The 15938-nt window shown below is 42.8% G+C and overlaps 1 protein-coding gene across 1 annotated transcript; it reads left to right on the forward strand.

Annotated features, from left to right (window-relative positions):
• Positions 1-609: 609 nt before the first annotated feature.
• Positions 610-15740, forward strand: kif15 (kinesin family member 15). The gene is made up of 35 exons (XM_053620187.1): positions 610-1017; positions 1802-1838; positions 2667-2856; positions 3158-3234; positions 3375-3412; positions 3525-3622; positions 4336-4515; positions 5394-5603; positions 5707-5832; positions 5922-6044; positions 6333-6474; positions 6609-6691; positions 7406-7615; positions 7715-7901; positions 8035-8176; positions 8543-8684; positions 8890-9072; positions 9160-9288; positions 9662-9767; positions 9973-10117; positions 10274-10424; positions 10535-10620; positions 10960-11038; positions 11242-11328; positions 11814-11918; positions 12063-12185; positions 12445-12591; positions 12786-12866; positions 13040-13204; positions 13337-13440; positions 13725-13788; positions 13875-13912; positions 14009-14132; positions 14389-14520; positions 15033-15740. The coding sequence occupies exons 1-35, from the start codon at positions 999-1001 to the stop codon at positions 15066-15068; spliced, it is 4089 nt and encodes a 1362-aa protein (XP_053476162.1). The 5' UTR covers positions 610-998; the 3' UTR covers positions 15069-15740.
• Positions 15741-15938: the final 198 nt, after the last annotated feature.

Genomic DNA, 15938 nt, shown 5'->3' on the forward strand with positions numbered 1-15938 from the left:
GAGACCAGAGATTTAGTTTTTGTATAAAGTGTGCCTCGCTAAACGAGGGAGAGGGAAAAGAGACTCCACTGCCATGAAATTCTGCTTCATTTTCCGTTTTGGGCCATAAAAAATGTTCATCTTGTCTCTTTATGGGACTTAAATGTGTAAAATGTAGTGTGTTTGAGATGCACCCACAAGAGCTAGAGAGAGCTGAATGACTGAAAAATGCCTTTTTTTTTTTTTTAATTAAATTTGGTAATAAAATCGGACCCTGAATTTCTTTAATATTTGCCGAACTTTAAATGTTTATTACAGCATTGGACAGATCTGTAAGATAAATCCAACCTGATGCAAATTAACACAAAGTGCAGTTGTGTGTCTGTAAACCCAACTTATTGAATTTGTACTGACTTTAAAAATCCAAAATAGCATTTATATGGAAAATAGAAGCAGTTTTACTGAACATTTGTGTACTGTACTTTTATTTTTATATATATATATATATATATATATATATATATATATATATATATATATTAGATTAGTGCTGTATGATATACAAATAAAGAATATTAATTTATTTCGTTTTGAAGGTTATAAAGAAATACTTGTTAGGTTTTTATTTGGTATTCAGTGACTGTCACGTTAATCTGCACAATAAAGTGTTGTTTTTGTAATAAAGCTTCTGTAGACTAGAGATTACTGCAGTACGTTTCTCATCGAACTCCTCGACTAATTAAATAGCGCTTCAGTTTCTCATGTGAATTTTTATTCAATAAAGGTGTGTATTTCAGTTAAAGCTCATATTGTTGTGCGGTTGTTAGTGGTGTTGCGGTTCTTCTCCAGTCCTGCAGGTGGCGCCGCTTCACGTCTGCGCCATTAAAACCTCCTCCAGCGGGAGCCGAGTGAAAAATCCCGTCGCGCCAATTTCGAAGTGTTTTGGTCGCTGATGGAGCGCTTTTCTTTTCTGTAGTTCTTTATTAATATTAATTTTTAATTCGTGTCGCTACTCTACAATGAACCCCAAAGGAAAAGGTAGTTAATAACTAATCCCTGCTCTTCCTGCTTGTTTATTTACACCCTTATTCATTGTTTGACGCGGTGAAGATTGTTTGGAAGTCAAGCTGGTGAAGCTAAGCTAACTGTTAGCATGCTAGATCAGACGTTAATGCTAAAGAGTAAACACGGGAAGCGCGTTTGGATCCAAATGTTCTTTTAAAAAAAGGATTTTAAAAAAATCACTTCTTAAAAATATTTTAATTTGTGTCAGATCATTACATTATCTTCTCACGCGCCATCAAGTCTAATCAAAACTAGTGTAGAATGATCCTTTTGAGTATAAAATCAGAGCAGTATGGCTGAGAAAAATCCCAAATGCTTTTATTCGAGATAATTATTACATATTTATACACGAATACAGCTTTTTTATTTGAAGGTGGTTATATAAATGTGAAAAAGAAGAATAGCAGATAAATATAAACTTTCCTTGTATTTTTTGAATACTATTTATTTAATATTACGTTCTTATTGCTTACTTTATATTTTTTGTATTTTATATTTATTGTGTTTATCAATGATAAATATTTGTTAAATGTATTATTCTTTAATAAGAAGTCATGAACCCTCCTACTGTTTCTTCTGATTCTGAGGAGTTTATGGAGACGGAATGGAAATAAAATGTTAAGTCTGATCTCGTGGTCCATGTCGGTCTGAAATGCTTTCCGATCCCACGCTCGACCGGATTTCTGCGTTGAGTCACGTGTAACCGATCTGTTCTGACGTGTCACTGATCACCGTGTCGTGTGTTTGTTCTCCGCAGGTTCCGGAGACACGACTTTACCTCTCCAGTCCAACAGGTAACTTCCCCGTCCTGCTCCGACACCTCCACGTCCTCCGCACCTCGCAGACCCGAGCGTCAGCCGCGCAGACGCAACGAGGCCTTCCATCCAATAACACGCTCACTTATTTATGTTTCTCCACTGCATTCAGGATTTATGAGCTCCTTTTCTCCTTCTAGGGAATCAACCAGTTCAGTGAACTGACTCAGTGACTCAGTGAATCAGTAAATCAGACGCGTCAAGAAGCTTCACACGTTACTAATCTTTCCCTCCAAGGACGACGACTTATTTTTCTGAAGAAAGGTTTCGAGCGTTGAAATGTTTACCGTTATTGCTGATGGAAACGCAGACTATCGATAAAATTTCCCATGTCGACACAATCATTTTTCATTTCTTTTTTTTTTTTCGTTTCACTTGACCTTCTGATTTTTCATACAATTGCAATTATTTGTGGAATTAAAATAACAGCTGGCTGGCAAGTTTCATTTCATCGTCCCATAACGTTCTCCGTTTTACAAAGATTTGAGGGACGCAAAAGGTAACCGATTTGCGATGCGCACAAAATTTCGTCTGGAAATGGCTACGGGGCGGAAGTTGAATCATTTGAATGAATCACTATATCAGCCGGTTCAGAGGATTGAATCAGTAGCTTTCTTGGACAGTTGTGTTTCGTTATATAAAAACAGAACTCTAGAAAAATGTTAAACTTTATCTTTAGCTCGTTAACTTGGTGAAACGTGAAAGTCAGCTTGTCTGAAACGTGCATATTGCACGTTAACTCCTCCTCTTTGGTCAATCTTGAAAATAAACGTGTCTTTAAAAAAAATATTTTTTTGTCTTCTTCAGTAACAGCGATGGAGACACCATTAAGGTGTACGTCCGCGTGCGACCTTTGACCCAAGGCACCGGGTTGACGACAGACGGAGACCGGGGTTTGTGTTTGACGGTGACCTCGGATCACACGGTGCGTCTGAACTCCAAACCCGAGCCGCGAAACTTCACCTACGATCACGTGGCGGACGTGGACACGTCTCAGGTGAGAGGAGCGAAAGCGAAGAGTGAATCAAACAAAACTCCTACAATAAATAGTTTAAAAGAGTCAACTCACTGAAGTGAATCATAACTGTGAGTTCAGTCAGTTTGATTCACCAAAAGAGATTCAAGGTTTATGGTCTTAAAGGTTTTATTAGAATTATTGTGGATTATTTAAACCTTCAGGTTTACCATGTTTTTGTGTTTTTAGGGCTTTTTTTTTTTTTTTTTTTTTTTTAAAAAAAGAGTAAACTGTTTTAACTGCTGTGTGTGTGTGTGTGTGTGTGTGTTTATCTGTCCTGCAGGAATCCGTATTCTCCTGTGTAGCTAAAAACATCGTGGAGTCGTGCATGAACGGTTATAACGGCACCATATTCGCATAGTGAGTCTCCAGACTGTACAGAACAACATGCAGTTTCTTCACTCACAATAATCCGTCAGCTTCAAAACTATATATATATCAAACTAAATCTGGTGTTAGAGTGATTTTTCTTTTTCCTCCTTATTTTTCCGCTGATGCAGTGGACAGACGGGTTCAGGGAAGACCTTTACCATGCTGGGTGTGTTATATACACACGCACACACACACGCACACACACTGAGGATCCATCAGTGTACAGTGCTAATGAACGCTGAACTGTGTGTGTGTGTGTGTGTGTGTGTGTGTTTTAGGGCCAAACGAGCTGACGGATTTCTCTGATGAGCTGCGTGGTGTTATTCCTCGTAGCTTTGAGTATTTGTTCTTCCTCATCAGCAGAGAGGTGGAGAAGGTGAGCTGTTACATTCAACCTCACATCAAACACACTACCTGCACCACCCTCCTGTCTGTAGACACAGCAGCAGACCCGCCCGCTCGTCAATAAGCCCACCCACTTGTCCACAGACCCGCCCGCTCGTCAATAAGCCCACCCACTTGTCCACAGACACGCCCGCTCGTCAATAAGCCCACCCACTTGTCCACAGACACGCCCGCTCGTCAATAAGCCCACCCACTCGTCCACAGACTCGCCCGCTTGTCAATAAGCCCGTCCCACTCCTCCACAGACCCGCCCGCTCGTCACTAAGCCCACCCACTCGTCCACAGACCCGCCCGCTCGTCAATAAGCCCGTCCCACTCCTCCACAGACCTGCCTGCTTGGCATTAAGCCCGCCTGCTCGTCCACAGACCCGCCACTCGTCAATAAGCCCACCCACTCCTCCACAGACCCGCCTGCTTGGCAATAAGCCCGCCTGCTCGTCCACAGACCCGCCACTCGTCAATAAGCCCACCCGCTTGTCCACAGACCCACCCCAGTCATCATTGAGGTCACCTCTGTGTCTTAAATTGTGCACTGCTTTACATTAAAAGTGCATTATGGGTAATCTTCATTTTCTATGGTACATCATTTACGACACTAACCTGTTGCAGTGCATTTTGGGATTTTATCAGCCGGCTGTTCTGGTAACTTTACACAATATTGTAAGTGTGTGTGTGCATGTGCAGTCTACAGGAGCAAAGAGCTTCCTGTGTAAATGCTCCTTCATCGAGATCTACAACGAGCAGGTCTTTGACCTCCTGGACAGTGCCTCAGCGAGTCTGTTCCTCAGAGAGGACATTAAGAAAGGAGTGTTTGTGGAAGGAGCGGTGGAGAAATATGTGGCTTCAGCCGCAGAGGCCTACCAGGTATACACACACACACACACACACACACCCACACCACACTAGTTATAGACAGTATGTCTTTAGCGAGTTGACTGATTTTGCTTCAGTCTGACTGTCTGTGAATCAGTTTTTAACATATTTTGAACTAATTGGATTCACTGATTCATTACACAGAATCTGGATCAGTTGTTCAGAGCAAAGAATCAACACAGTTAATCAGTACAGTAAACAGTTCAGAACTGACCAAGTGAATCTGTATCAAATTACTGACTCAAGTTAAGTTTTAGAGCAGAGTATTGCTACTGTGAACCTGTGAATCACACTCCTTCAGAAAACTTAAACTATACAATAAATTAGTAAATTAATTAAACTTAAAACCGAGCTGATAAATTGGTGAGGTATGTCAGTTGTCCGGAACAGAAAAGCGATAAATTGGTGAACTGAGCAAGCTCAGTACTGATTCATTTAACTGGTTACACAAACAGAACAGAGAATTAATACAGTGAATCAGTAAATTAAACAGTTCAGAATCGATTCATTGAATCAGTTAATCAAGCAGTTTGGAACTAATACAGCAAATTAGTACATCAAACTTGTTCAGAATTAATACAGTGAATCAGTAAATTCACCGGCTCAGAATTGATTCAGTGACCATTCATAACTGATGAAGAGATTCAGTTAATCAAACAATTTATAGCAGTTGCAGTGAATCAGAAAAATCAAACAATTCAGAATTGATACAGTGAATAGTAAATACAGATCAGAATTGATTCAGTAACTCGGTGAATCAGTAAATCAAACAATTTATAGTCAAACAATATATTCAACTCCAAATGAATCCTAATCAAACTTCAGTCTTCAGAACAGAACTGATGCTGTTTTTTTTTGTGTGTGTGTAGGTGTTATCTATGGGATGGCGTAATCGGCGCGTTGCGTCCACGTCGATGAATCGCGAGTCGTCTCGCTCTCATGCCGTTTTCTCTATGACGCTGGAGTCCAAGGAGACGGGACAGGGAGTGGTGAACATCAGAACGTCTCAACTCAACCTGGTAGATCTGGCGGGGTCTGAGAGGCAGAGAGACACACATGCTGAAGGATCACGCCTGAAGGTTTGTTTGTGTGTGTGTGTGTGTTCAACTTTATTTCATACCCATCACATTATAAATGTTGTTGTTGAAGATGTTGCACACTGTTTGACCTTTGACCCCACAGGAGGCGAGCAGCATCAACCGCTCTCTGATGTGCCTGGGTCAGGTGATCATGGCTCTGGTGGACATGTCCAATGGGAGGAGCCGGCATGTCTGCTACCGTGACTCCAAACTCACCTTCCTGCTCAGGGTAAGAGGTCAAAGGTCATACTGTTGTGTATATACAGCATGCTCGTAGATTAGTTGTGACATGAACATGGCCGTGTGTGTGTGTGTTAGGACTCTCTTGGAGGCAATGCTAAGACGTACATCATTGCTAACGTCCACCCAGGATCCAAGTGTTTCGGTGAGACGCTGTCCACGCTGCAGTTTGCCCAGAGGGCCAAGCTCATCAAAAACAAGGTCAATAAAAAACTACAGACACTGCAGACACTCGGGAGTGTGTGAGAGACTTCACCGTCCTTATTTCTCTACTAGCTGCTTGTTTGGTTAATATTCTAATGACGGATTCCCGAATCTTTTCTTTGATTATGAAACTATTTTTCAGTTCTTTATTTCAGTCTGGTACACGGTTGTGATAGTAAATTAAAATATTATTTAATGTAAGGTGTCGGATGATGATGATTGTGAGATCAGAATTTCAGTAGCTGTGTACGTGTGTGTGTGTGTGTGTGTGTGTGTGTGTTGTAGGCGATGATAAACGAGGACACTCATGGAAACGTGAAGCAGCTCCAGGCTGAAGTGAAGAAGCTGAAGGAGCAGTTATCTCTCGCTCTGTCAACTCGCCATAACATCACCGAGCTCGCACCCGGGGGGCCGCAGTTACACACCGGTACACACACAGTGCACAGTGTTCTCTATAACATCACGCGGACGCTGTCCTTGCAGAATGAGGAGTAAGTGAGTGAGTGTGTGTGTGTGTGTGTGTGTGTGTGTGTGTGTGTGTGTGTGTGGTGGTGTTTGCAGTGGCGTCTGAAGTCGAGCCTCTGTATAAGATTCGGTTCCTGCAGGCTGTACGACTGTGGAGGAGACGAGAGGAGGAGAAGAAGGTCTCTCTCTCTCACACACACACACACACACACACACACACACACAAAACATAAATTCTGTTATTATTAATAAAATAATCCTCTTTCAAATATAATAAACGCTGGTTTCTAAATTATTTGATGATGAATGAATCTTTTTTTTTAACAATAATAAATCATTAGTGATTAGATTTTAGTCCTTTAGAGTCAGTGTACATGATCATCGTTAAAAAGTTTTACAAAATGGATTATTATTATTGTAACATTTCTATATTGATTTTTTTTTAACCAACAGGAAGTACATGCTAAATAATATACATTTACATGAAAACTATTTTACTATATAAATAATTTCACATTAATGTAGTAAATTTTAGTAACGTTCTTAATCGAATTTCTTATTTTTTTTTAAATACTTGTTCTAATAGATTTTTTTCCTTTTGTTTGAATTTTATTGTAATTATTCTTGATTTATTTATTTTTTTTTTGGTGTATGATTTAATTGAATTATTGTTAATAGTAATAAGTATCATAAAACAGCCCTAATAATGCACTTCTTTATTTGATTCATATTTTGAAGTGTTGGCATGATTAATCCAGTTATTATTCTCTGTATTTCAATTTTTTTCCCCATAAAGATTTTATTAATGAAATGTATTTTCTGCATGAGTCTCCCTGAGGAAGCGCATTACTGATCCTGAGCTCTGTCCGTGTTCTCTGCGGGTTCTCGTGCAGGTTCTGCAGGAGAAAGTGTCTCGTCTGGAAGAGGCCTGGGCACAGAAGGAAAAATTCATTCAGTCCAACCGCATGATCCTGAAGTTCCGAGACGATCGCATCGCCCATCTGAAGAGGGAGCTGGAGACGGGAGAGCGAGCGGAACCGGCACGGCAGGACCAGATTCTCATCGATCAGCTGCTACAGGAGATTCGCCTGCTCAGAGAACAGGTACACACGCGCACACACACACACACACACACACACGGATTAGGTTAGGTACCCACTAACATGGCATGTCAGACACACACACCTTTCTCGCGCTCTCAGGTGGAACATCACCCGCGCATGATGTGGTACGCAGCAGAGAACTGCAGCCTGAAGGAGGAGGTGCGTGCCCTGAGAGCTCTGGAGTCGGTGAAGCACGCTCAGGAGGGCGCGTCCCAATCTGCAGCTGAGCTCGAGCAGGCCTTTCAGGAGGCCTTAAAGTCGGAGGAGGGTGTGGAGGCAACAGGGGGTGAGTGTAGATGCTCAATTTGGGGTGAGGCCCTCAACCTGGCAGTAGTTGGTAGTAGTAATAATAATAATAATAATAATAATAATAAAAACAATAACTTCTTGCTTCTCTTTCACTTCCTTCTCTTTGACAGCTCCGCCTACCTGCTCCACCCCGGTTACCATGGAGACGCTGTCCTCTGTTTCCATGGAGAGGTTGAAGGCCCAGTTGTTACAGAAACAGTCGGAGCTCACTGCCATGGAGCAGGCCTTCGACGATTACAAGCAAGTCAGCAAGTGAGTGTGGGCGTTATCAAAGTGATGGGTGTGTCTGTGTGTGGTTCAATGAGGGCGGAGCTTAAGTCAATATCATGTGACATCACCACTAGCCTGTTTTCCCTTTTACATCATGATAAGTGTTGGAATGAAATATTGGTTTTAAAAAGCTTTAGAAACGGTTAAAATCAGGTTTGTGAAGTAATAAACTGTGACTTAAGATTCCGGTTCTGTTTTCAGATCCAGTGCCGTGCTCTTATGCTCAAACTTATACGCTTCAAACTCTTTATAACTTATAAGACCTTTTGCTAAACAGCCTTGACCTTTTTTTGTTTGATTGTTTCTGAAGTTCTGAACTTGCCCTGATAGTCACTTCCTGTTTTTCAGGAAGCATCTGCTCGAGCTGGAGTCAGAGAAACGCTACCTGGACAAATCCAACAAGCACTTGGAAAACATTCTAGAAGCTACTAAAGCTCACACCAAACAGGAAGTGTCACAGCTGAATAAGATCCATGCTGAAACGATTAAGGTGCCCCGTCTACACGATTAAAGTCCCGTCCGTACAAATTTAGGAGTTTTAATTGTCATTAATGACAGTAATGATTGAGTAATCAGTTGTACAACCTGTTATTTAACACAGTGCTTGGACCCCTAAAGATCGCTGCTTGCAGCTGTTATAATTCTAGTTATCGTTATAGTTTTTCTTTCCTGCTGGTTTATTTTGTTCTCTGCAGATTCTGACGACGCCGACTAAAACGTATAACCTGAGGAACCGCTTGGTGCCGCTGTCCAGCCCGGAGCATCTAAACGGCCACGGGGGCGAATCTGAGCCAGAGGACCTCGACAGCGAACAACCCCCTCCTGCCATGAGTGAGCTGGCCTGCGAGGCTCTCACTGAGGAACTCAAACAAATGCAGGTAACTCTGAGTGGAGCGTACAATTATTGGGCACACGGGGAGTGTGCTGCCTCACACGGGGTTAAACCGTGTCTGATTGATCATTAGGAGCAGATGACTCGTCTGAAGAGCCAGGTGGACGAGGAGGAAGCCAAGAACAGGAAGCTGCTTCAGCAGATCAGCAAGCTGGAAGAGCAGGTTTCTACGGCGACGGAGCAGTCCACTCGCACAGCGGAGGTAGGCACTTTTTTCCCCATTTAAATGGGAAATTTAAATTTATGCAGATTGTTTTTATTTGTAATAACACTTCATTAAATAAATCATTTTAAAAAATCAATTAAATAATAAAGACTTTAATTAAGCAGCAGTTAAATAAACATGTTAACACAAGCTTATTAAGATGAAGTTTGCTGTTGTATGCTTTTATTATTTATTTTATTGAATAAAACCACATTATTAGAATAATTATCCTAATCATTTTAATAGTTTTTGTTCTGTTTTAAATATTAAAATTATTATTGACTAATTGGATTGAAATTGATAGTTATTGGTATAATTTACAGTATTGTATTGACCGTGTGTGTGTGTGTGTGTGTGTGTGTGTGTGTAGGACTTCAGTGCAGAGAGAAGTTCTCTGATGGAGGAGCAGAAGAAGCTGCAGGAGAATGTGAGAGCTTTGGAACAGCAGCTCACTGAGGAGAGAGCGGCAGCGGAGGGTACGCGCACACACACACACACACACACACACACACACACACACACACACACGCACAAAACCCTAAATAGAACCCCAGGTTCTGAATCCTAAGACATTAAACCTGAACCTTGAGATGTGAACGTCCTAAACGTTGCACTTCCGAGCTCTTTTCCCCGTTCTCGCTATGGGAGTGGGGCAGTGACCTTTGACCTTTGCCCCCTCAGTGCTGCGTAGCGAGGTTTGTGACCTGCGTGTAGTGCTGCAGTCGTCGGATAAACAGCTGGAGGAGGCACGGAGGGAGCAGGAGAGAGAGAACACGCAGCTGTCTAACAGCTTAATCAGCACACAGCTGCAGCTGGACAAAGTCAGGTAGGAGCTGATGTACACACACACACACACGCCAGAAAAAGGTGCTGTCTTGTGTGTTCATGTCTATTGAGAAGCTGTCTTGTGTGTGTGTGTGTGTGTGTGTGTGTGTGTGTGTGTGTGTGTGTGTGTGTGTGTGTGTGTGTGTGCGTGTGTCAGGCTGGAGTGGGAGGAGCTTCAGGAGCAGCAGCGTGTGTTACAGGACGCGTTCGACACCCTGCAGGCCGAGTTTAAGTTTGAAGCGGATCAGTATCACCAACAGCTGGAGGAGAAAAGCAGAGAACACACCGAGCAGCACACACACATCACTGTGAGTCTCTGTCTGTCTCTCTGTCTGTCTGTCTGTCTGTCTGTCTGTGATGGATAATAAATAGAGAAAAACTGAAGTGTGTGTGTGTGTGTGTGTGTGTGTGTGTGTAGGAGTTGATGAACACTCTTCAAGCTGAGCGAGAGCTGATCAGCAGTCTGAGGTCACAGCTGAAAGCGGACAGAGAGAACACCTCCAAGTAAGAACTACTACTGATAAAATAATAATAAAGCTGATTAATCCTGCACCTTTAAGTCAGAAAGGTGTTTAGATAGAGAGAGGCATAAACAGAGTGGAAACTGAAGGAGAGATGGATGGTGAGAAAGAGATGGAGAGGAAGTGTGTGTGTGTGTGTGTGTGTGTGTGTGTGTGTGTGTGTGTGTAAATGAAGATGGAATTGGGAAAAGAGTGAGTTGGAGAGATGGGCGGAGACGGGGGCGGGGAGTAAAGAGAGATGGGAAGAAGATGGAAGGAGAGAGATAAAGATGGCGTGATGAATATAAATGTGAAAGTGAGAACCTCGTGCTGTTCCACACAGAGAGCTGCTGCAGGCTGTGGAGGACAACTCGCTGCTCAAAAAACACATCCTGGAGCTCACTGCTCAGAACCAACTGCAGGTGTGTGTGTGTGTGTGTGTGTGTGTGTGTGTGTGTGTGTGTGTGTGTCAGTCACCGGTATACCTATTACTGAAGAAAAATTTATTTTGTAATTGATATCTAATTTGTCTCATTCCTCTCTCTCTCTCTCGCTCGGTCTCTGTCTCGCGCTCTCTCTCTCTCTCTCTCTCTCTCTCTCTCCCTCTCCCTCTCCCTCTCTCCAGGATGAGAAGGTGAAATCTCTGGAGCAGAGTGTGAGCAGAGCGAACGCATCGATCTCCAGCCTGGAGCAGAAGACGGAGCAGGAGAAAGTGAGTCCAGGCAGGAACGCAACACAGCAAAACTGGCTGTGCTGTCTGGGTGGGAGGGGCTCACAGTCTCTCTGTCCTGTCGATCATGCAGACACTAACCAATCATGGGAGTCCATGGGCTCATGTATGTGAAAGGGGACGGATAGCGCTGGACCCCCCCCACCCCCGAGTGCGTTACTCCGCCCCGTGACGCAGCATGAGCAGCAGTAGGTTGGCTTGACGTGTCTCGGAGGAAGCACGTGTTAGCCTTCACCTTCCCCGGATGGTCGCTGCTGTTGTGTGATTGGGCAGAGCTGCCTGGTGGGCGGGATCTGGCTAAGACCAAATTGGGGAGAGAATGTTATAATGTACACACGTTCTGTATATTCTCAAAAATCTCATTCAGATTGAAGTGATTAGGAAATAAATATTAAAGATTAGTGCCAGCGTTTGAGAATGTGTGTGTGTGTGTGTGTGTGTGTGTGTGTGTGTGTGTGTGTGTTCAGGCCGTGGTGTTGGACCTGATGAAGCAGACACGTGATCTGCGCTCTGAGCTCGGACAGAAGGACCAGAGTCTGTCTCTGATGAGCGCCGACCTCAGTGACATCACCGTGAGTGTTTCCTCTTCTGCAGATTGATTACATTGTTTACGTTTGTCCGAGTGTGTGTGCTCCTAAAGTATTTAAACACCTACATATATTTATTTATTACTGATTATTTGTCTGAGACGAACCCTGACTCTGCGGTGTTTACAGGAGAAATACGGCGCGGTGTGTTCAGAGAGAGAGGACATGAACAAACTCGTCTCTCGCATGCAGGAAGAAATCCAGGAGCTCAGAGAGGCTTCAGAGCGACGCCTGGCCTCCGACCGCATCGAGGTGTGTGTGTGTGTGTGTGTGTGTGTGTGTGTGTGAGACTCTTAGGACCACACGTTCATGTTCAACCCTTCTAGCTTTGGCCTGCTTATTCATCACAAAATAATGAATAAACGAGCACAGCGAGTCCAGATAGAGCCCGCCCCAAATGACCTTATATGGCACATATAGACATGAGTTAATCGTGATCGTTTTTTGTAAACATGACACGGGAAGTGAAACATCAAAGGAAAGAGGAAAAACGTGTGTGTGTGTTGCACAGTTGGAGCTGCTGCAGGAGGATCTGGCGTACGTCACAGAGGAACTGGAGAAGCTCAGTAAAGTTTTGGAGGAGAAAACGACAGAGCTACAGAGAGCCGAGCGTCTCGGCACCGAGAAGGACACGACCATCAGCACGCTGCAGGAACAGGTAGAACCCTGAGGAGAACCGAGATCTCTCTTAATGTAGCCATGTCCTTCACGAGCTTCCTGTTTCACTGGGCTGCATTTTAAACTCAAACCGAACCTCAGTAGGCATCATGGTTGTTGAGTGGGTGGGGCATGTTTCCTCTAAGAGTGTGTGTGTGTGTGTGTGTGTGTGTGTGTGTGTGTGTGTGTGTGTAGCTGAAGCAGCAGGAGGAGCAGCTCAGTATGAGGAGTGTAAACAGTGGTCATGCCTTTGCTACGCCTAAAATGAACCCACAGGTAGGGTTCTCTTTATTCATTTTATTAATTAGTGGATGGAGTGACGGTAAACATGGAAGGATGGATTTACAGAAGTGTTCTACATTTCTTTAAGTCTTTAGTTGTATAGGAAAACTGTGAATCTTGATGTAGAACAGGTGTGTATACATATCAGTAAGTGTGTGTTTGTGTAGACGCCGCACACTTCGCGCAGCTTCAACATGGAGCTGTCTCAGCTGTTGGAGAATCAGGAGGTGGAGCTGGAGAGCCGGCGCTCGTCCATGATGACGATGGAGGTGCTGCTGACCGAACTCAACGCCGAGCGCACGGCCAAGAACGACGAGATCCAGAGACTCAAGGTACACACACACCATAATGAGACACATGACGAGGTGGACTAGAGTTTGTAGTCAGAAAACAAAACATCTGTCCCAATTATTATTTTCAATCTTTATAGTAATGTGTGTGTGTGTGTGTGTGTGTGTTTCCAGGCTCAGCTCAATGAAAAGGAGAATATGCGTTTGGAGATCCAGACTCTACTGGAGCAGTTCTATAACGCACAGAACCAACAATCACAGAACAGCAACACCACCGAGTGAGACACGGGATTTATCATGACAAATAAACCAGTCCATTTAAAACACATTCAAAAACATTTTCATATCTGTCTATCTCTCTATCTCTCTATCCATCTCTCTATTGCTCTATCTATCACTAAAAGATAGAACATTTGTACATTTCAAATACTTAATAATTTTTGTTTTTATTTTTTTAAACATTCTATTATTATTTTTTTTATAACATTGTTGGCATGTTTAACTCTGATTTGTGCTGTAGTTAACGTGTGTGTGTGTGTGTGTGTGTGTGTGTGTGTTGTAGGAACCTGAAAGATGTGATCCACCAGTCTGTGCTGCAAGACCTACGTGAGGAGAGGAGTGTGAAGGTGATGATCACAACATCCTCAAACTGCAGGAATATCAGTGTGTGTGTGTGTGAAATCTAAACCTCTGGGTTTTTTCTGTCTTTCAGAACACACTGATGATGCAGCTCACTGAAGCTCAGAAGAGGTAAGAAGTAAAATCTCAAACACACACACACTCACTCAATCAAACCAGCGTATGGCCAATTTGTCTGAAGTCTGATTGTGTGTGTGTGTGTATCAGTCTACAGCACCAGGAGGTCACTCTGACCCAGTCTCAGACCTGCATCCAGGAGCTGACCACTGAACTCAGGAACCGCTGTCTGGAGCTGCGAGACCTTCAGGAGAAAGACAACGAGCTCCTGCAGGTGTTCACGTTCACTCACTGTCACTAAGATAGCCTCGTACAGGTCACATGACATCTGCTTGTTAACCGTAACCATGGAATTGACGTTTGGCTGTTCAGACCTGCAAGCTCCACCCACCGTTCTTCCTGAACCGTCGTGGTTCCTCCACAGGAAACTCTGAGTTTCTGAATAAGTCACGCGTTGTTTTGAAATGTTTCTGTAACGCACCCGTGTGTTAGCCGCACGTTAACCGTGCCCCGCTGTTTTATCGTGACAGGAAGTGGAGGTGTTGAGGAAGCAGGTGGAGCACCTGGCTGAGGAGAACGGCAAACTTCTGGGCCACCAGAACCACAAGCAGAAGATCGAATACATGGTCAGGCTGAAGAAGGAGATCACCAAACTCCAGGAGGTCAGAGTTTGCCCGGACATCTTCTTTTTAAATCCGTCACCCACACGTCATTCTGGGGGAAGAAGAGGAGGAAGCTGGACAGATAAATTTATTTATTTAAGAGAAGAGAAACAACAGAACTGATTTAAAATAAAAATAGAAAATAATCTAATGTAAGGTTCTGATCCGGTTCGCTTTCAGCAGGAAGGCTGTTGCTCTTTCTCTTCTATTAGTCCATTTATCGAGTCTGAATCTGTTTGATTGTTTGATTCGTTTCGAGACGATTCGGAGTCAAATAATTTTCTAATGAGAGTCGCACACTTCCAAACGAACTAGACTGAGATGAGTATTTGACTGATTTGTTTTGATTTGATTCTCACTAGAAAGTGATTTGACTCTGAATCAACTCGAAATGAATCAGTCAAACTGATTCAGACTCAATAAAAGGACTGAGATGTGATTAAGATATATATTCCGATGTTTTGCTTTACAATTCCACTGTGTGTGTCTGTGTATGTGTGTGTGTGTTTCAGGAGAACGAGAAACTCAGACACAAGAGTACATCCTGACCATTGGTACTGTGTACGCAACATCATCATCAACATACACACACGTCTCCATGCTGGACATCTCAGGAGCTTTCACACACGGTGCTAGGAATATCCCGGGACAGAGAAACGCACTCCTAAGTGAGCGAGTTTAGCGTCAGCCGGTGAAATTTGCTGTAGCGTGAACGCTTCGCCTCCGTAATCTTCACTCTCCGTCAGGTTCACTGTAATTAGACATAAAATGTACATAATGTTTATTTTTCATACATTTAGGATTTAATGGGGTTTTTTGACTCTTTGAGGAACAGAAATGATCTTTTGAGGCAGCTTCTTCATCACTACCTGCTCCGTTTGACTCAAAAACGTAACGACCGGTTTCAAAAAGCCACGATGTGTTCAGTTCATGTGATTTTACTGTTGAATTTAAACAGGAAATGTGAAATATTTTTGTTCCTTTATGTTTCCTCTACTGTCTTTTTGCTGTGATCTTGAACACCGTTGTAATTTTAATGATTTTTTAAAATAAATTATCATTCTATTTCTTTCTCACTTTCCTTGTCCTGATTGTCCTGTATCTGTTAAATCCGTTTCATCTGTGCTCTTTCTGTCTGTATGAGCACTTGTAGGAAGGACATGTAGTCCATATTTTCAAATATTTTTATTCATGATTTTGAATTTAAATAAACAAGGACATTCTTTAATTCTGTATTTTGTCATTTAATTCTCATTAGAAATCAGAAGATCAGATTAAAGCCACGGCTTCTTTACATGCCAGAGCTGTAGAACATTCAATAAACCAGTCAATAGATCAGCTGAACAAATGTAGATTTTTTATTGATGGTAATGCTAGATTATTTATTCAAGGATACTGATGGATTTTTAACGATGTCT

The sequence above is a fragment of the Ictalurus furcatus genome, chromosome 3, assembly GCF_023375685.1.
Source record: "Ictalurus furcatus strain D&B chromosome 3, Billie_1.0, whole genome shotgun sequence".
Lineage (NCBI taxonomy): Eukaryota > Metazoa > Chordata > Actinopteri > Siluriformes > Ictaluridae > Ictalurus > Ictalurus furcatus.

What these genes read in the sequence shown, in the direction of transcription:
- kif15 (XM_053620187.1), top strand. An exon ending in CTGCTCAGAACCAACTGCAG is followed by an intron (nt 11,039 to 11,241) that starts GTGTGTGTGTGT and finishes CCCTCTCTCCAG; the next exon opens with GATGAGAAGGTGAAATCTCT. An exon ending in CGCCTAAAATGAACCCACAG is followed by an intron (nt 12,867 to 13,039) that starts GTAGGGTTCTCT and finishes GTGTTTGTGTAG; the next exon opens with ACGCCGCACACTTCGCGCAG.